The sequence below is a fragment of the Sorex araneus genome, chromosome 2 (assembly GCF_027595985.1).
Source record: "Sorex araneus isolate mSorAra2 chromosome 2, mSorAra2.pri, whole genome shotgun sequence".
NCBI lineage: Eukaryota > Metazoa > Chordata > Mammalia > Eulipotyphla > Soricidae > Sorex > Sorex araneus.
Window position 1 is genome coordinate 226654924 of NC_073303.1, and position 21901 is coordinate 226676824.

At 41.2% G+C, this 21901-nt stretch overlaps 1 protein-coding gene across 6 annotated transcripts in view; it reads left to right on the forward strand.

The window, feature by feature from the left end:
• The window catches only part of SLC11A2 (solute carrier family 11 member 2), a 71079-nt gene that overhangs the window by 42233 nt on the left and 6945 nt on the right, over positions 1-21901 (forward strand). For 3 of the 6 annotated variants that reach the window (XM_055129488.1, XM_055129489.1, XM_055129490.1), the window contains exon 17: positions 278-11402. In XM_055129488.1, the coding sequence (XP_054985463.1) occupies positions 278-355 (78 nt within the window). In that variant the 3' untranslated portion in view covers positions 356-11402. Of the gene's footprint in view, positions 1-277; positions 11403-21901 lie in introns of those variants that run through there. The other 3 variants (XR_008628686.1, XR_008628687.1, XR_008628688.1) reach the window with 3 other exon arrangements.

A 21901-nucleotide genomic window follows, 5' to 3' on the forward strand; every position in this document is an offset into this window, starting at 1 on the left:
ACTCTGCACTTTCTCTCTTAACATTCTGATCATAAGGACCCATCTATGCAGTGAGTCACAAGAACAGTCAAAATGTAAATTTTGTTCAAGTGTTGGGCATTCCATCACTCAGTGGCTAGCTAGAAACGGTTTACAGAGACTTGAGGAATTGCCTCAAGTTCCTTTTCCAAAGTAAAAAGCCAATTTTGTGGGAAGCAGGTTGGAGCCTAAATTGATAATGCTAATTTCAATTGACACTTGAAAATAAATCTAACCCTTTTCTCTTTTTCGTCCTTAGTACCATCTGGGATTGACAGCGCAGCCTGAACTCTACCTCCTCAACACCGTGGACGCTGACTCTCTCATGACTAGATGACCGTCGACCCGTATAAGAAATACTTTCACTTAGTGCTTTTCTACCAAGTGCCCTAACATCTCTGTTAGTTCAGAGGTGAGTTTTGTTCAAATGTTTTGAACAAAAGCAAACATTTCCTCATGGGAAGGGTGTTAAAAGCTGACAGCTTGAAGGGTAGGCCAGAGACCCACCCACCTACAGCACTCCTACAATAGGCATAGCTAAATGATTGGCCTGCGAAGGCCACACACCCCTATGGGCTTGTGTTTTGACTTCTGGAATTCAAAAAGACGCGTATGTGCATATATTTATGTAAACCTAAGCATACTGGTTTGGGTAGGATTTGAAGATTATATAAACTGATAGATCTTTTGTATTTTTTTAAAAATATATTTTGTACAGTTAAATCCAGAGCACAAATAAGAAAGGGAATGAGCTAGTCAAATTGATTTCCTTATATCGTGGTGCTTTAGTATGTCACTTAGATCTCAGTTTATAGTTTTAATCAGCCATCAACCTTAATAATCCCTCATACCAGCACATCATTTCTAAAGAAAACCTTCTGGCTAATTAGTCCTGGCTAATAGTCACTTTGTCATTCTCTTCTTTGTTGTCTCTTTTCTGTACTCTTATAGATATGTTTTAATTTGTGAAAGAACTTAATACCTACTAACAAGATTCTGACTGATCTTTAACGAATTATTTATTGCCTATGTTGCATTAACTCAATTCTTTCTAGATTCACACTTTTGTTCTAAAAAGGAGCATTGGGGACCAGAGAGTACAGTAGGTAGGATGCTTGCCTTGCATGCTGGCACCCCATGTGGTCTCCCGAGCACTTCCAGGTGCTTCCTGAGTGCAGAATCAGGAATAACCCCTGAACATGCCAGGTGTAACCCATACACAAACAAACAAATGAAAAAAAGGGAGCATCTAACATTTGCTTTGTAAGTTCCAACAGAAGATCATGAAAGTATTCATTTTTCTCTAATGTGTATGTAATGACACTAAGTCTTTTCTTCTGAATTTTCTCATTAGCACTCCCAACACCATTTTTGGTCCAAATCTCTATCAGAAGTGAATATTTCTAGTGTTGAACGCCCTATGAAGCACTGTAAGATCTCTATATCAAATAGTATGAGATTAGAACCAAAATGGGATTCAGAAGATTTCTCCTATCTTAAACTGCCCGCCTACCTGAAGGTTTTAGTTGTTTGTTTGTTTGTTTTTAAACCTCCCTACTAAATAGGAATTTTTTTTCCCTTAAAAATTTTATAAGGACTAGGAGATAGTGCAATAGTGGAAGCACATTCTCTGCGTACAGAAGGCCTGGGTTTGATCCCTGGCATTTCATGGTACCCGAGCACCACCAAAAGTGACCCCATGCACCGAGGTAGCCAGGTGTGTCCTGCCGCCCCGCTTCTCCTAGTTAAAAATATAGAGCAGTTTTGAAAATTTATGTGAAAAGTGAGAAGATTTTCAGCAGTGGGCTCACATCCCAGCATAAAGATGCAGCTGACTGGACCGGAATTAGCAACTGTCCGTTTTTAAAGGATATGTTCTAGAGTAGCATTTACTGGTTCACTCCCTCATTTCCTTTTGGACCCAGAGGCACTGAGTTTACAAATCGTGCAGTGTTTAGTTGACTTTGAGCATCATTTTCCTCTTTTTAGTGTAAAGATAAAGCGTCTGACTCTTTGCCTCAGTGTCTTTTAATATGACCTTAATTTTAAATCCAGACATTGACAGTCTTTGAGACAGACTTGGTCTTCTCGATGTCCTGCGTGATACTCGGAGTCCCTCATTTCTACTTCAGGAGAACTCAAGACTTCTGATAAGAGCAGCCTGCTGCTTCTGATCCTAAAAATAGGACTGAATTAACATATGCTGTCAACTGACATTTGAAAAGAAAGCAATGTATTTTTGTATTTTAGCTTCTTAATACACAGACAAGTTTAGATGAACCAAATTGGATTTTCCTCTCTCCCTGGGCAGTTTAATTTCTCCATAGGTTCATTACCAGAGACTATTTGAGAAAACAACAAAGGGCAAAACAAATCTGCTCCACAGCTCAGAGCAAGGTGAGGTGACTAGTAAAGAATAAGTACTTTGGAGATTTCTGTAGAATTTCTCCATTCTTTGGCTGTATGTTAGTGGAAATAGACTTGAGTTTACAAGAATATCTCTCAGGTCATACATCTTTTGTAAAGCAAATGGAATCATGCTAAAAAGCCAGTAGAGGTTAATATTTAAAGAGTGAGTATAAAACTTTTTTCTAAATTAATTTTATTCTGTAATTTGTAATCTATATGGATTTCTATTATGTGCTAACTATATTATAGAAATCATATACTCAGTCTTCAAATTAACCGAGGTGCATACACTCAGTTCTTAGTGGTTAACACTGAGACTCACTTTGTAAAAGATTCTCTAACAGAGATGTACCTAGAATGTCAGGAAAACACAGTTAAATAATTGTTGCTGTTGCCCTATATAAGTGCTGCTCTATATAAGCTGAATATGTGATTTTCCGCTTATATTCAAGGCAGTTAGCATATATTTAATCATTTAAGCATGAAATAATTAATTTATCAAATGTGGCATCAGGGGTGATTGCTACCATGAAATATACTTCCCAATTATAAACATTGTATTTTAAGTCACCAAAGCTTTGCTCCAGAAACATGGTGAATTCAGATGTTGTATATTCTCTATTTAATTGGGTCTTCTTATAGTGGTCCTTCTGCTTTACTGCCCCCCCCATACACACACACAAATGCAGTCTGACACTCACACCGGGTGGTGTTTAGATGCTCCCAGCAGTGCTCAGGGGTCAGCACTGGTGTTGCTCAGAGGACTATATGGTTCTAGAGATCCAGCCCAGGACTCCTGCCTGCAAAGTCTGCATTCTTGCCCTTTGGGTATTCTCTCCAACTTCTGAATAGGCACTCTTAATTAGTAAATACTTCATTGTTTTTTTTAGCCTTTTTTTTTCTTTCAAATGTATTACCTTAGTTTCAAATGTATTTATTACCTTAGTTTTCTCAGAGTAAGATTTAACAATTCTTATTGTATTTACCCCCTATTGTATTTTGGGCATAAAGTTATTTTCTAATTCAATGTATATATTGATTCATATATATATGTATATGTCCCCGCAAGGTCCCCATGATGTATTAATATGCCAAAACCAGTAACAAGCTGGGTCTCATTTCCCTGACCCTGAAAGAGTCTCCAATTTGACATTGTTGGGAAGGACGAGTAGAGAGAGGCTTCTAAAATCTCAGAGCTAGGGATGAATGGAGACATTACTGAGACCACTTGAGAAATTTGACAATCAACGGGATGATGATTGATTGACATATATATATATATACATATATATATATATATATATATATATATATGAAAGGAATTTTTCCAGATTGGAAATACTTTTCCATTGTGAAGAAGCTGCAGGATGACCTTTCTGTGCGTTCCTCAGTTTTCCTGACTCTGGAACATACTCACTCCAGCTGTGGGAACTTTATGGAACAAAGTAGCAGAATTCTTTCCTAACACTGTGTTGACCAAAATACTTATACTTCTTAGCAGCACGATAGTCGCATGATGCAAATGCCAGTTTTAAAAATAATTAGCTGCTCAATGGAGAAAAATGTATGTGATACCCAGAAGAGTGGGTTAATACCCTGAATGCAGATACATTTTCAGATATTTCTCCATATTTCACTTCTCCATATATACTAGACTCATCCGTTATTAGAAACGTCAGTGTGAAGGAAGTCACACCAGACTGTCTTTTGGAGAGCACTGTATTTGTCATCATCTGATTGCAGAGGAAACTTTTTTTATTATTATATTTCTCAGACTTCACATCTTAGGCAATAAATCTGAGTCAGGACAGCCATGACTTCAACAACTTTAGGTCATTTATTAGAGCCCTTGAGCAGTCTGAAGGGAGTTTGGGACCACAGGCATATGACTACTTTGGTTTCTTATATTTTCTCAGTATCATTAGAACAGTTTAGTACCAGCCATTTTGGACTCAGCCCTTCACTCTCCATATACTGTCATGTGGGGAAAAGGAATTTGTTTACTTGTTTTTTTAAAAGATTTAATTTTTTTTATTTCCGAGCAATGCTCAGGAGGCACAGATGACTCTCATGGTGGTATTCTGCCTGACTGTATAGGCCTTGTTTGGTGATAAGAGGGGTACCAGGGCCACACCTATAGTGTTCAGGGACATGCTGGTGCTGGGGATCTAATTCAGGGCACTTGCATGCAGAGAGATTGTTCAGCAGGCCGCAGCACATGATTTGCTTGCACTCCATGGATTCAGTACTTGGCATGCATGGACTACCAAGCACGGCCAGAAATAGCCCAGATACCACTGGGTATGATCCCCAAACCATAATAGTAGTAATAATAATAATAACAATAATAATAATAATAATAATAATCTGGTTCTGGGGACGTGACTCTTCTGTAAAACTCTTGGCTTGCATGAAAAGGTCCTGGTTTTGATCCCTAGCACTGCAAAAACAAGCAAACAAAAACCAAAATTGAAAAATAAAAAAAACTTGCAAACATTGAAAACATGAGCTCCAGCCCTGTGAGCTACTTCCCATACCAGGAGAAAAGGAATTTTCATCTAACATGGTTAAAAAATCAACATAACCTGGGGCTGGAGTGATAGCACAGCGGGTAGGGCATTTGCCTTGCACTTGGCTGACCCGGGTTCGAATCCCAGCATCCCATATGGTCCCCTGAGCACCGCCAGGGGTGATTCCTGAGTGCATGAGCCAGGAGTGACCCCTGTGCATTGCTGAGTGTGACCCAAAAAGCAAAACAATAAATAAATAAATAAAAACCAACATAACCTTTCTCCTCTAGGGGAGTTCTTTCCTATCCTAAATGGAGGATTATGAAAATCTTAGTTACATTAGTTAAGTCTGGGGAATTATGCATTCATTAAGCCTTGAATACATTGAGTATCACATTTAACACAGATGTAGAAAATTTTCTGTACTCACTATATAACTTCTTACTTTCAGATTGCATTAGAGTATATTATTTTCTACGACTAAATGTAGAAAAAAATTTAAGTCAGAAAATTTTGTCTTAGGTGCTGAAATACATCAATAAAGTATATTTTGAGTTGATGTTTACAATTATTGACTTGAAAATAAACTTGTTAAACAGTTGAGATTTACTATATAAGACTGATAATTCTGCTGATATTTCTGCAATACAATTTGCTACATGTTAAAAATTTGTCTTCATCATAAATACTTTTCAGAAGCCCTATATTTTGTTTTGTTTTGGAGCACACCTGGTGTGTGTTTAGGGGTTCTTCTGGGGACCATGTGGTGCCAGGGATTGAATTTGGGCCTCCCACATACAAGCATGTACACCCCAGCCCATCTCCCAAACCCAGGCTTTCTTTCCCTTTATGGTGCTCCATTTTTTTTTTTTTTGGACACATTGCAGAACTTAGTGAGGGCTAATGTAGTCCTTATAGAGAAAAAAAAAATACATAGAGAATCCATGGGAGTAAGCACTGAGTTTCTTTCACTTATATTTTCCCAAAATAAATAGCCATCAATTAACAAATACATTAATTAAACACAGATTATTCATCTATCTTTTCTCCTCTTGCATTGTTTTTCCCTGGAGTTTTGATCTCAAACTGTTTTTAGGCTTTATTCAAACTACTTGCTTCCATGGGGGGTAGGGGGGGTGAAAATTGTGCAGGACAAGTAGTACCAAAGTTAAGGCACTTGCCTTCATGTGGCTGCAGGCATTGACAGTGGTTAAAATCCTGGCACTATATGTGGTCTCCCAGCACTGCCAGGGTAGCTTCTGAGCAGAGCCAGGAATGACCCTGAGCATCACTGGATATGGCCCCCAAACACACTAAGAAGTATTTTCTTTACAAAGTCCTATGGATCTCCTTATAAATCTCTAGGATGCGGCCAGAGGGATAGTACAGCTGGCAGGGCACTTGCCTTGCAGGCAGCTGACCCAAGTTCGATCCCAGGCACCCCATATGGTCTCCTGAGTCCAATCAGGAATAGTCCCTGAGCATAGAACCAGGTGTAAGCCCTGAACACAGCTGGGTCTGCACCCACCCCAAGAAAATAGAGACCTATGTCCCTAATGAATATTGATATGAAGATCTTCAACAAAATCCTAGCAAACCAAATCCAGCAATGTATCAAAAGAATTATTCACCGTGGTCGAGTGGGGTGCATCCTAGAAATACAAGGATGGTTCAGTATACTCAGTACACCATATTAATAAAGGAAAGATAAAGATAAAATATATTAATTAATTCAGATTTTTGACAAGATCTACTATACATTCATGACAAAAAAATTTTCTGAAAAATATGGGACTGGAGAGATAGGATTGCAAGTAAAGTACTTGCCTTGAACTCAGCTGACCCGCGTCCCATCCCCAGCATCCCATATGGTCCCCTGAGCCTGCTAGGAGTGATTCCTGAGTGCAGAGACAGGAGTAACTCCTGAGCAACACTGGGTGTGGCTCCCCCAAAAAAACAAAAAGCAAACAAAAACAACTCTGAAAAATAGAAAGAGAAGGAACACATCTCAAGATGGTAATGGCTACTACAACAGACCTACAGCCACAACCAATAAAGAAACACTGAAAGCCTTCCCCACCCCCAAGATGAGGCACAAAGCAAGGGTACCTACTTTCACCATCCTTTTTTTAAAAAAATTTTTTTATTTTACTGAATCACCATGTGGAAAGTTACAAAGTTCTCAGGCTTATGTCTCAGTTATACAGAGACATAAACACCCATCTCAAACACCCATCCCTTCACCAGTGCCCATATTCCACCACCAAAAACCCCAGTATACCTCCCAACCCCGCCCTCCCAACCCCCATCCCCACCTGCGTAATTGATAAATTTGACTTCATTTTCTCTTTACCTTGATTACATTCCATATTTCAACACAAAACTCAACTATCGTTGGAGTTTCCCCCCAGGAAAGACAGCCCTACTGCCAAGGAAGCATTTGATAATTAGTTTTCTATTGCTGAGAATGGAGAGATATAAAGTTCCGCTGTTTCAAGTACATAAATTTTTTTTTCCTCCTTCCCATGCCACCAAGTTCATGCCTGCTTAATAAACAGTCCTCATAATATGGCTAACGCCACACCACTTGACGAGAAAAAAGGATATTTTCCATCCTTGGCTGGCGTGGAGCTATGGCTTATTTCACTCTAGGGACATGGCTGTAAGCAGTTTCTGGAACCAAAAGTAGTCTAGTTGGCCTCCTGATTCTGGTTGATCAGCAGCAAAGCGGCCGCACCAAAGTGTGGCCACCCAGGTCAGATCTCGGTGGAGCGTGTGCTGGTATCAGCCCGAGACTGCCCAAGTGTCCCGCTATTCCAAGTACATAGTTTTTTTTTTTCCCTTCCCCTTCCCACGCCACTAAGTTCGTGCCTGCTTAATATACCTCATAATATGGTGGATGCCATGCCATGTTTCTCCCTGAAAAGGGAAAAGAACCGAGAAAGGAGGATATTTCCTCTCCTCGGCCGGCGTGGGCCCATGGTTTAGTTCAGTCTAGAGAAATGGCTGCTACTTTGATTACCTTCAATATTTCAACAAAAAACTCAGTATTATTGTTTGGAGTTTCCCCACACAGTCAGACCTGCTAAAAAGGAACCATTTCACATTGCTGACAATTAAGAGATATTAGGTCGCGGCCGCGCAGTTTTGGATTTCTGTATAAAGTCCAGGGAAAATTCTGCCAAAAATTGCATCACTGCAAGCTTTTACTTCCCTTTTGTGGTGCTCATAAGATGGAGAAGCCTGGAGAGAGAAACCCTTCCCCACTGGCGCTGCATGGGGCAGTGGCTCAGCTCACAGTCTGGACGCATCTCTGCGAGCTGCTCGTGTCCAGAGTAGTTCAGTTGCCTCCGGGATTGTGCTCGAGCAGCAGCAGAGAACCGCCCCTTTTTTTTTAATCCAAAATATTTTAAAAAGTTCTTATCGCACCAATCAGTCAAGAAAGAGATCACTTGCATCACTTGTCATCCCATTGATCTTCAATTTGCTCAAGTGGGCGCCAGTAACGTCTCCATTCGTCCCTGTCACCTGCTAGTGTAGCCCAATGGTATCTGCTTGCTCCAGAATCACGAAGAACCTCAAACCATTCATTCAGGGTTTTGATGAAGAAGTCTGACCATCTCGTAGGTGGATGGCCACTCGGTCTTTTGACATCCTGTGGAATCCAGTTGGTAACAGCTGTAGTCCAGCAGTCATCTCTAAATCGCATTACGTGTCTGGCCCATCTGATTTTCGACACCTGGGCAAAGGAGATAGTGTCCCTGATTCTCAGTCATCGATGGAGGTCAGAACTCTGGATTCCTTCTCTCACTTGAGTGAAATGTGATATTCTAAGCATAGCTCTTTCGATTCCTCTTTGGGATACCCAAGGAGCATTCTCATCCTGTTTTTGTAGGGTCCAGGTCTCTGAGGCATATGTTAGTGCAGCAAGAACGGTGGAGTCAAAAAGATGTGCCCAGAGCTGGAGGTTCTTCATTCTCTTAACAACTTCTTTGACTCTCTCTTTTTTTTTTTCTTTTTGGATCACACCTGGCGATGCACAGGGGTTACTCCTGGCTCCTCATGCACTCAGGAATTATCCCTGCCGGTGCTCAGGGAACCATATGGGATGCTGGGAATCGAACCTGGGTCGGCCACGTGCAAGGCAAACACCCTACCCGCTGTGCTATTGCTCCAGCCCCACTTCTTTGACACTCTTGAAGGAGTTCCATGCCACTCTCTTCCTCCTGCACAGTTCAAGTGCCAGGTCGTTTGTCATGATGAGTTCTCGACCCAGGTACACATAGCTGCTGCATTCGGAGATGTTCATTCCGTTGAGAGCAAATGGAACGTCAGAAACTAGTTTGTTTTTCATGAACATTGTCTTGGTGAGGTACAGCTACAGTCTGACCTTTCCACACTCGCAGTTGAAGTCGGCCAGCATTTGTGCCGCTTCACTAATGTTTGGTGTTATTTAGAACTATGTCATTAGTGAAGCGGTGGTGGTGTAGTTGCTGACTGTCTATCTTTACTCCCATTCCTTCCCATTCCATTTATCTCATGATGTTCTCGAGGGTGGCACTGAAGAGTTTCAGTGAAATGGTATCACCCTGCTGAACCCCTCTCTTTACGTCGATGATCACTTCCTTGTAGAATGGTGAAATCCTGGTGGTGAATCTGTAATACAGCTTGCAAGCTGTAAGAAAGAGATAAAGGGATTCAAATTGGAAAAGAAGTAGTCTATCACTGTTTGCAGGAAATGTTGATAATATACATCTAGAAAACTCTGGAGATCACCATTTTAAAACACAAAAAAAGCTTCTTAGAAACAATACACCAATACTGTCAGTTAGCAGGTTCTGAAATTTATACACGAAAAAAAAAATCCATGACATTACTGTATACAAATAATGAGCTAGAATGGAAGAAATGAAAATACAATCCCTTTTAAGATAGTGTCCCAAAACATCACATATCTAGGAATCAGCCTAACAAAGGAGGCGAAAGACCTCGACAGTTAAAACTATAAATTACTGTTAAAAGAACATTTGAAACATTGTGGTGGGAAAGTAAATGGCGGTGGGATTGGTGTTGGAATAGTAAATATAAATTATTGTACACAACTTTGTAAAAATAAAATAAAATTTTAAAATAAAGAAATAGTAGTTGCCAGGAAATTGAAAGATATTACCTATTGATGGATTGGAAAAGTCAACATCATCTAAACGACCTTCCTACCTAAAGCATTATGCAGATTCAATGGCAATATCTATTAAAATTCTAATGATATTCCTCAAGGACTTTCTACAAACTCTACTAAAATTGTTATGGGACCATAAGACTCCCTGAGTATGAGGTCAACTAGATAGTACAGTGGGTAGGGCACTTACTTTGCATGTGACTGACCCTGTTTGATCTCCTGTATCCCATATGGTCCCCTGAGCATTGCCAGGAGTGAACCCTGAGCACAAGTGTAAGCACTGAACACCCTTGAGTGCAGGGGCTGGGGGAGAGATTCTGAATAGACAAATACCAGAGGAAAAAGATGGGAGGTATTGCATTACCAATTTTTATAGTACTACTATAATGATCAAGACTGCAAGTTGCTCCCATCAAAAAATGGGGCGAAGAAATGAACAGAAACTTTACCAAGGAAGAAATACGAATGGCCAAAAGGCACATGAAAAAGTGCTCTGCATCACTAATCATCAGAGAGATGCAGATCAAAACAACCATGAGATACCACCTCACACCACAGAGACTAGCACACATCCAAAAGAACAAAAGCAACCGCTGTTGGAGAGGATGTGGGGAGAAAGGGACCCTTCTTCACTGCTGGTGGGAATGCCGACTGGTTCAGCCCTTCTGGAAAACAATTTGGACGACTCTCAAAAAATTAGATATTGAATTCCCATTTGACCCAGCAATATCACTGCTGGGAATATATCCCAGAGAGGCAAAAAAGTACAATCGAAACAACATCTGCACATGTATGTTCATCACAGCACTGTTTACAATAGCCAGAATCTGGAAAAAACCCGAATGCCCCAGAACGGATGACTGGTTGAGGAAACTTTGGTACATCTATACAATGGAATACTATGCAGCTGTTAGAAAAAAGGAGGTCAAGAATTTTGTAGTTAAGTGGATGGGCATGAAAAGTTTCATGCAGAGTGAAATGAGTCAGAAAGAGAGAGACAGACATAGAAAGATTGCACTCATCTATGGTATATAGAATAACAGAGTGGGAGACTAACACCCAAGAACTGTAGAAATAAGTACCAGGAGGTTGACTCCATGGCTTCGAGGCTGGCCTCACGTTCCGGGGAAAGGTCAACTCAGAGAAGCGATCACCAACTACATTGTAGTCGAAGGCCATGTGGGGGAAGGGAGTTGCGGGCTGAATGAGGGCTAGAGACTGAGCACAGCGGCCACTCAACACCTTTATTGCAAACCACAACAGCTAATTAGAGAGAGAGAACAGAAGGGAATGCCTTGCCACAGTGGCAGGGTGGGGTGGGGGGGAGATGGGATTGGGGAGGGTGGGAGGGACACTGGGTTTATGGGTGGTGGAGAATGGGCACTGGTGAAGGGATGGGTTCCCGAACTTTGTATGAGGGAAGTATAAGCACAAAAGTGTATAAATCTGTAACTGTACCCTCACGGTGATTCTCTAATTAAAAATAAATAAATTAAAAAAAAAAAAAGACTGCAAGTTGCTGGGATAAAGATAGACTCACAGGCCAGTGGAATAAAATTGAAAATCCTAAATTAAGTCCCAAGATTACAGGTAACTAATTTACAACAAAATACATGCAATAATGCAAAGAAAATCCCTTCAACAAATAGAAAACTGGGCAGCCATATGTAAGAAAACGACATTGGAACCATACCTCACACCATTCTTTTTTTTTTTTTTGCTTTTTTGGGTCACACCCAGTGATGTACAGGGGTCACTCCTGGCTCTCCACTCAGGAATTACCCCTGGTGGTGCTCAGGGGACCATATGGGATGCTGGGAATCGAACCCGGGTTGGCCACATGCAAGGTAAATGCCCTACCTGCTGTGCTATTGCTCCAGCCCCCCTCACACCATTCATAAACGTAAATTTGAAATGGATTAAAGACCTTCAGATTAGACCAGAATCCAATACACTGTAGTAAACATAAGCAGAACTCTCCAGGAAATTGCCCTCAGAGGTAAGTTAAATAAGATGGCCACAGAAGCAGACAAGAAAAACAAAAATAAACAAATGGGACTAAATCAAATTTAAAAAGCTTCTGCATGGGGCTGGAGCAATAGCACAGCGAGTAGGCATTTGCCTTGCACGTGGCTGATCTGGGTTCGATTTCCAGCATCCCATATGGTCCCCTGAGCACCGCCAGGAGTAATCCTGAGTGCATGAGCCAGGAGTGACTCCTGAGCATTGCCAGGTGTGACCCAAAAAGCAAAAAAAAAAAGCTTCTGCACAGCAAAAGAAACTTAACTAAAATAAAAGGCACCCTTTTACAGGAGAAAATATTTACACCCAATACATCAAATAAAGGGTTAGTATCCAAGATCTATAAAGCACTCACAAAGCTCAATGACAAAATTCCATCCAAAATTGGGGAGAAAAGATAAACAGAAATTTCCCCAAAGAAGACATGGATGACCAACTGACATATGAAAAAGTGCTCATGGTCAATTATGATTAGGAAAATGCAAATCAAAACAAGGAGCTATCTTGTTATACCCAAGTTCACTTGAACTCAATGAGAGCTACCAAGACCAAAACAGGAGAGATGAACAGAAGTTTAATTCTAAATTCACTGCAGTGGATCAGGACCTCTACAACAAGTGACTCAAAGACTAGAATCACATTTATACCCCAAAACCACATTCTAGTGTGTCAATGAAGAGCATGCAAGATTGATTGCAAGTCTGTAGTAAAACAAAGCACTGTTCCACACCTTGATGATATGTGAAGAGAACAAGATATGGTTACAGTTATATGATCAAAAGGGAGAAAATGGTTTCTTTCACCCCACTTAGGGGGTACCATTTCTTGGCGCCTACCCCCAAAACATTAATACAAAAGGACAGAGGCCAACCTATATTTACTGCAGTGCTTGGTATGATAGCCAAGATAGGGAAACAACTCAAATGCCCAAATATGAGTTGCTGCATATATACACAAAGGAATACTATGAAGTTGAAAGAAAGGGCAAAATTGTACAATTTGCTGTTAGATGGATAAGACTAGAGGTCATCATGCTGAGTGAAGTCAGTCAGAAGGAAACGGATAGAATGATCTCTCTTGTGTGGGATGTGAAAACACACAGTAAGGGAACAAATGACCAACAGCAGCAGAGTTGACCTACAGAGCTGAGCTTCTAGAGGGGTAGGTAGTGGTCCAGGAGGGGCCCTTGGGATCTTAGTGGAGGGAAGTGGGTACCCTTATAATGGGCGTGGTGTTGAAATGATGTATGAAACTCTCATTAACAGTATTGTAAGTCACAATATCTTGATAAAGATTTTAAAAAAGAACAAAACCTATTAGTGCTGGTATATATGGTGGGGGAGGGAGGAGTGGTAGAAGGAATTCACATCTTCTGCTGATGACAATGTCAGCTGATCTAACCTCTTTGGAAATCAATATGAAAATATCAAAAAACTAAGAATTGAGCTTCCATATAACCCAGTAATTCCACTTCTTGGCATCTACCCTAAGGGCTTCCTTAGGGTAGGAAAAGGCATTTGTGGCCCTATGTTTATTGCAGCACTATTCAGTGTTCAAGATTTAGAATCATTCCAAGTGCCCAAGAATCGATGATTGAATAAAGAACACAACAGAATACTACTCCATTATGAGAAAAAGATGAAATCATGCTATTTGCCACTATGTGAATGGAACTGGAGGGTGTCATGCTGAGTGAAGTCGGTTATAAGGAGAGGAACAGATAGTGTTCTCTCATGTTGAAATAAAGAAACAAATTAAGCGAGCAGCAGAAAGCCAAAACAACAGAGCTGGACACTTGTTTAAAAACTGAAGCTTACCTGGGTGGGGAGTGAAGGAAATAGAAGAGGTTCCTGGGACACTGGTGGAGAGAAACAGGTATTCTGGAGGTGGGTGTGAGGTGTTAAGATGACGTATGAATGAAACTATCACTTGCAGTACTGTAAGTCACGGTAGATCAATAATACAGGGTGAAAATTTTTATACCTGGTACAACATATCCTTGAGCACTGCCATGAGTAGAGAGTAGAATAAGCTCTGAGCACAGCTGGGTGTGGCCCCGGCCTCCCCACACCCCTCCAAGATAAAAACATTAATTCATACACATACATTCAGAAGAATTGGCCAAGCCTGGCGAGCTACCCATGGCATACTGGATATGCCAAAAACAGTAACAACGATGGTCCTCATTCCCGTGATCCAGAAAGAGCCCCAGTACGCCATCGGGCTACACTAGTACATGACAGGGATGAATGGAGACGTTACTGGAGCCCGCTCGAGCAATTGGATGAACAATGGGATTACAGTAATGGAGTGATACATGCAGGAGAATATGAAGATTTTAACAGCTATAAATAGATGATTATGATGAAATAAACATTGACTGGGACTAGAAAGAAAGATAGCTTAACTTGCTTTGCATTCAGGAGACCCAGGTTTGATCCCCATTATAATCTATGGTCCATGGAGCACTTTCAAGAGTGATCCCTGAGCACTGAGCCAGGAATGGCCTGAAAAATAAAAAAAATTAAAAAAAAACTTTTAAAATAGTCATACCAGTAAACAATTTTTGTAAACCAGCGTCTAAAACAAAATTAAAAAAATAAAAATAAACAGAACAGTGCCGGAGTGATAACACATCGGGTAGGATGTTTGCCTTGCATGCGGCTGACCCGGGTTCGATCCCCGGCATCCCATATGATCCCCCAAGCACCGCCAGGAGTAATTCCTGAGTGCAAAACCAGGAGTAGCCCCTGAGCATCGCCAGGTGTGACCCAAAAAGCAAAATAGGGGCCGGAGCGATAGCACAGCGGGTAGGGCGTTTGCCTTGCACGCGGCCGACCTGGGTTCGATCCCCAGCATCCCATATGGTCCCCCAAGCACCGCCAGGAGTAATTCCTGAGTGCAAAGCCAGGAATAACCCCTGAGCATCGCTGGGTGTGACCAAAAAAAAAGCTAAATAAATAAATAATAAACAGAACAGCATTGTAAATCACAATGAGTAAAATAAATTTAAAAATTACAATATAGGGGGGCTAGAAAGTCCAGCAGATAAGGTGGTTTGTCTTGCATATCCCTGACCAGGGTTCAACCCCTAGCGCCCCATATGATCCCCTCGGCCTGCTGGGAGTCTCCCCTGAGTGCAGAGTCAGGAAGAACCCGAGCACAGCCCAGTGAGGCCCCAAAACAAAGACAGGAATAAAACAAAACAAATTTTAAAAAAATTAAGTGTGAGTGTGAACAATATAAAAATAATAGTCAAAGAGATGACATGGAGTAACTCCATGTTTGATCCCTGGCACCATATGGTCTCCTAAGCTTCACTGGGCATAGCCCTGTAGGCCCCCAAGCACCACCAGGTGTGGCTCTGGTGGCCCCTGATCCCCAGCAACAGAAGACCCAACCCTGGGTAGACAGGCCTGAAGCAGGGAAAAGCGACAGAAGTAAGAGAGAAAAAGCACAGGGTAGGGGGCTAACAGCCTTATGGACTGAGAGCTCTGACTGTCCTCCACGATCATTATTTATTGCTTAGAACCAATAATCATAAAAGGAAAAGAACAACATTCTGTGGTCATGTTTCTAACAATCTTGATCTATCTGGATTAAACTATTACACATCTGAAGGTGTTAGTTTATCAAGATGAACAAAAATGTAAAGAGCTAGAGAGAGAGTATGGGGAGTACTGTCTGCCATGGAGTCAGGGGAGGGTGGGAAAGGGGGGGGTATACCCGGGATATTGGTGGTGGGGAATGTGCACTGGTGGAGGGATGGGTGATTGTATCATTGTGTGATTGTAACCCAAACATGAAAGCTTGCAAATATCTCATGGTAATTCAATAAAAAAAAATTTTTTTTAATGTAAAAAGCTTTCTTAAGGGGAAATTTTTGCAGGAGGAGGAACAGAGATAGATCAGACAGAACTGCCGGGATCGGCATTCCAGGCCAGCGTTCTATATCTGGACTCCAGCATTCTGAACTCTGGTTCGCAACACTTGGGCAATAGTATTGAGCCATTGGGTCTGTTGCTAAGAACTGTCAGAAGTGATACCTGGGTCCCCTGACCACTGCTTGGAAGGCCAGGGGGAGGAAAAAAGAACAGTCAGAAATTATTATGTATATCTAGATTTTATCATTATTTTTCTTGGAAAAATTTGGCTCTCTTTCCTTGATTAACTCAGAGTTCTAGTCTTAGTTTTGTTTCTTTGAGTGGCTAATGCTGGAACATCCAGCAATTTTCCATACTGTATTTCTGTAATTTAAATAAATTTAGATGGAACATTGAAAAAAAAACTAACGACTTTTAATTGAGGTACCAGGGTTAACAATACTGTTAATTATAGTTTTCACACATCTACCATTCCAGCACCACAGCCATCATGAGAGAACCAGAGAGCCGATTCCCTTCACCCCTCCCAGCCATCCCCCACGCCACGTAACTTCAGTTTGCGGAGGGTTGTTTGTTTTGTTTTGGGGCCACCCCTAGTAACGCTCAAGGCTTGCTCCTGGCTCTTTGCTCAAGGGTCACTTCTGGCAGGCTCAGGGGACCATAGAGGTACAGGGGATCAAACCCAGGTTAGCTACATGCCAAGCAGATGCCCTACTCACTGTACTATTGCTCCTTCTCTCACGTAACTTCAGCTCTATAGACAAAATCTCCAGTGATAGAAACATATTTGTCTCCGCTTTCATCGCTGTATCTAGAAAATAATTTCATTTCCAACAGGAACAGTACTGACCTCGGTTCATTCTAGTGATATGTTCAAGTGGCCTTGAGTACTTGCATTTTTTTCTAATTAAAAATACTGAAAAGGGGCTGCAGCGATAGCATAGCGGGTAGGGCTGACCTAGGTTCAATTCCCAGCATCCCATATGGTCCCCTGAGCACCGCCAGGAGTAATTCCTGAGTGCAGAGCCAGGAGTAATCCCTGTGCATCGCCAGGTGTGACCCAAAAAGCCAAAAAAAAAAAATACTAAAAAGAGAGAGAAGAGAGAAAGAGAGTATCTGGTGTAAATCTCATAAACACATGTCAGCCAAAGCTAAGAAGGCTGTGATTCCAGGTCAAATTATAATGCCAGTTGTTTTTGTTTTGATGCTCAGGGGCTACTATGGTGCGCAGTGGGCCCCGCAATGCTGGGGCCGGAACCTCAGGCTCGAAAGAGGAAGGCTCATACTCCAGCCCTCACACTTATCTCCCTAGTCCCTAAGACCAATTTTTTAGACCTAAAGTTTGCTTCACCATCAATCTCAACACAGAAGTTAGCAAAAAGGGCAACTGAACATGAATATTCATACTCTCAGGGGAACAGTGAAGTCCTGGCTCCCATTCAGACCTTCTTTATCCAGAATTAAGTCAGTTCTTTCGATCTGAAATATGTAATTTAAAATGTCACAAAACAGTTGAAGCAGAAGTTTTTGGTGAAAACCAAACAGTAATGGAAGAAACAAGAATAAGAAGCACAAGGATTCAAGAACAGATACAAGAACTTAAGATTCAAGAATAGATACAAGAATTCAAGAATAGATACAAGGGGCTGGAGCAATAGCACAGCGGGTAGGGCGTTTGCCTTGCACGTGGCCGACCCGGGTTCGATTCCCAGCATCCCATATGGCCCCCTGAGAACCACCAGGAATAATTCCTGAGTTCCTGAGTGTATGAGCCACAAGTAACCCCTGTGCATCGCTGGGTGTGACCCAAAAAGCAAAAAAAAAAAAAAAAAAAAAAAAGATACAAGAACTTAAAAGCACAAGAATTCAAGAACAGATTCAAAAACTTAAAACTTCAAATTTAAAAAGCTGTGATTACTTAGAACAGCAGTTTTTTGTTGTTGTTTTTGTTTTTTTGCTTTTTGGGTCACACCTGGTGATGCACAGAGGTTACTCCTGGCTCTGCACTCAGGAATCACCCCTGGTGGTGCTCAGGGGACCATATGGGAGGCTGGAAATCGAACCCGGGTTGGCCGAGTGCAAGGCAAACGCCCTACCTGCAGTGCTAGTGCTCCAGCCCCTAGAACAGCAGTTTTTAATGGCACTCCAAAAAGATTTCCGAATGCCACTTACCACATGGTATGCCTGGATTTTGTGGTAGAATGCAGCTGTGTTGTTCACTCTAGTGAGTATAAGCAGCCCCACACCTTGTTTTTGCAGCCCACAGAATACCTCAGTATCATCAATCTGCAGGAAGGGGGTCATTTTGTTTTGTTTTTTGCTTTTTAGGTCACACCCGGCGATGCACAGGGGTTACTTATGGCTCATACACTGAGGAATTACTCCTGGCAGTGCTCGGGGGACCATGTGGGATGCTGGGAATCGAACCTGGGTCGGCCACATGCAAGGCAGACGCCCTACCTTCTGTGCTATTGCTCCAGCCCCTAATCTGCAGTTTAAAAAAGATTAAAAGCAACTATCTTTTCATCAGTTTTTATCATTTATATTACACATATAGTTGAAATCACCGAACACTCACCTTTTCCCTTCTGACTTACTTCACCTCACTAATCCCCTAGATTGTCTTCCTAGACTTGCAGCAAATAGCAAAATTTCATCCTTTTTATAGTTGAATATTGCCCCTTTGTTTAAATGTACTGAGTCATTTAAATCAACACTTATTTTTTTGTATGATTGATAAAAATGATGCCCTTTGCATTGTGTCTTCTTACAGTAAAGCTGACCATTTTTTAAGTATTAGCCATTTTTGTTTGTACTTTTGTGAATGACCGATTTATTTATTTATTTATTTGCTTTTCGGGTCACACCCGGCGATGCACAGGGGTTATTCCTGGCTCTGCACTAAGGAATTTCCCCTGGCGGTGCTAGGGGTACCATATGGGATGCTGGGAATCGAACCTGGGTCGTCTGCATGCAAGGCAAATGCCCTACCCGCTGTGCTATCACTCCAGTCCCTGTGAATGACCAATTTAAAGCTTTGCCCTTTTTCTTTTGCATTGTTTATGATTTTTTAAAATAGATTTATGGAAAGACTTATTCTCTTATGTTACAAATGTTCTCCTAGTATGATACTTATGTTTCTATATTTTAAATAATTATCCCCTGTCATAGTGAATTTTGATATGCAACAAATTTTATCAAGTTTATCTTTCATAATCTTTAAATTCTGTTTTTTTAAGGTCTTCCAAAACCAACAATAAAAATTTCCTCCTTCCTTCCTTCCTTCCTTCCTTCCTTCCTTCCTTCCTTCCTTCCTTCCTTCCTTCCTTCCTTCTTTCCTTCCTTCCTTCCATCCTCCCTCCCTCCCTCCCTCCTTTCCTTCTCTCATTTCTTCCTTCCTCCCTTCCTCCCTTCCTCCCTTCCTCGCTTCCTGACTTTCCATGATCACAAAGATCACAAAGATCTTGTGGGTCAGTTTTTGGTATTACTGACCAATTAATTGTTGTTTTGAATTCATTAATTTCCAGTTCAAAATTCAAAATTCAAAAGACAAGCCAGTGGGCTCTGATAATAGAACTAAGGCTAACTGAGAAGTGGGTAGGAAGAGGGGTGTAAAAAAAAAATAGAAAATGTTTTTTTTTTAAATTGCTATTTTTTGTCTTATTATAGAAATTTTAAAGGCATATACTGCTCATATTCCAACACATTTAAAAAGTTACATTTAAGAAACAAAATAAAATAAAACATTGGTTATCTCAAGTGTTTATTAGAACTTGGAATAACACAACAGCAGTTTAACAGGTCTCTTTACATAATTAAAAATATACTAAGCAGGGGCTGGAGCAATAGCACAGCAGGTAGGGCGTTTGCCTTGCACACGGCCGACCCGGGTTCTAATCCCAGCATCCTATATGGTCCCCTGAGCACCGCCAGGGGTAATTCCTGAGTAAAGAGACAGGAGTAACCCTGTGCATCGCCGGGTGTGACCCAAAAACCAAAAAAAAAAAAAATTATCATACTAATAAAAATTAAAAAAAAATTTTTTTAAAATATACTAAGCAATTGGAACTGTCATAATACATTGGTAGAGATAAATAAATGTATATATATACATTAAAACTACAATACACTGGTAATTAGAGTAACATGATACAAATCAATATCATTTGACAATTTCTTAAAATGTTAAATATGTATCTATATTACGATCCAAGAATATTTCCTATTTATCCCTAGGAGAAATGGAAACATGCCCATTAAAAGTTTTGTTTAGAAAGGTCCTCCCAGGGCCAGCCTGACTGTCCAGCAGGTTGTACAGCCGACCGGGGTTCATCCCCAGCACCCGGGTTCATTCCCCAAGCTGCCAGAAGTGATCCCTGAGTGCAAAGCCAAGAGTAAGCTCTGAGCAGCACTGGGTGTGCCCCCAATAATAATAAAATAAATAATACAAAATGATAAACTAAAATGGTTGTTGCATTTCTTTTTGTTATTGCTGTAGTGGTTTTGTTTGGGGGCCACACCCACAGGTGGTTCTCAGAAGCTACCCCTGGACTGTTGCTTGGGTAGCTTCTGCCAGTGCTCTGGGAGCTTTATATTGCTAGGGATTGAGGCCGGGCATTCCAGTGGAAAGTATGTGTTTGGGTCCTTTGAGCCATGTCCCCATGCCACCATGTCTTAATAATAACCCAAAATTGGCCCAGTGTCCACCAGCAGATGAATATATAATCAAATTGTGGAGTGTTGGTACAGTATAGTACCACTCAGCGATGAGATAGGACAAGCAACCTATCCGAAATGAATGCATTCCAGTACCTGCTGTGTGCAAGGAGCTAGACAGAAAAAGAACACACAGAGCAGGATTCTATTTCTGTGACATTCTTGAGGAGCTAAAACTAATCTGTGGTGTTAGGAATTAGAACAGTGATTGCTCCGTGATCAGGCTGAATGAGAAGCTATACTCGGGAACTCTCTGTGGTAATGGGTTTTGTTCTCTGGGACAAGATGTATCTATATAGTCTGTTATCGTGGGGTATGCATTTATCAATACACTATGCTCAGGGATTACTCCTACAGGGGCTCTGGGAACCATATGCGGTGCCAGTGATTGAACCTGGGCCAGCCATGTACAAGGCAATACACTCTGTACTATGCCTTTTACCTGTGTTAGCTACATGTAAATAAAAACCAAGACCTACTTTCATAAATTATCTCAGACTCCAATATTTTCATTTTTTTATTTGGTTTGTGATTTTGTTTTGGGGCCACACATGACAGTGCTCAGGACTTACTTCTACTAGGGCTCTGAGACCAATATGAGGTGCCAGTGATTGAACCTGGGTCAGCACCTTACTCATTGTACTAACTCTTCAATTCCCAATATTTTCATTTCTAGCATCATTTCTGGTGTCTGTGTACTAGGAGAGTTGCCTGAGAGAATTTTGCTATAATATTGCATAAGGGTCAGTACCAGGGATTGAACTCAGGCCTCAGGCAGTTAAGGCCTGAACTCTACCTCTGAGCCACATCTCTTGCCTTGCAAGCAGCCAACTCAGATTCGATTCCTCCTTCCCTCTCGGAGAGCCCGGTAAGCTACTGAGAGTATTGCACCCGCACGGCAGAGCCTGGCAAGCTAGCCGTGGCGTATTGGATATGCCAAAAACAGTAACAAGTCTCACAGTGGAGACGTTACTGGTGCCCACTCGAGCAAATTGATGAATAATGGATGACAGTGCTACAGTGCTAAAAGCAGGGAAGAGGAGATATAATCCTCTCAATAGTCCTTAGAAGACTTTTGATGTAGCAGTAATTGATTCTCTTGCTGCTGATCTTGAGTCAAAAGTTAAATTCCATCAATTATTTAATTTAGATGGACTGGGAAC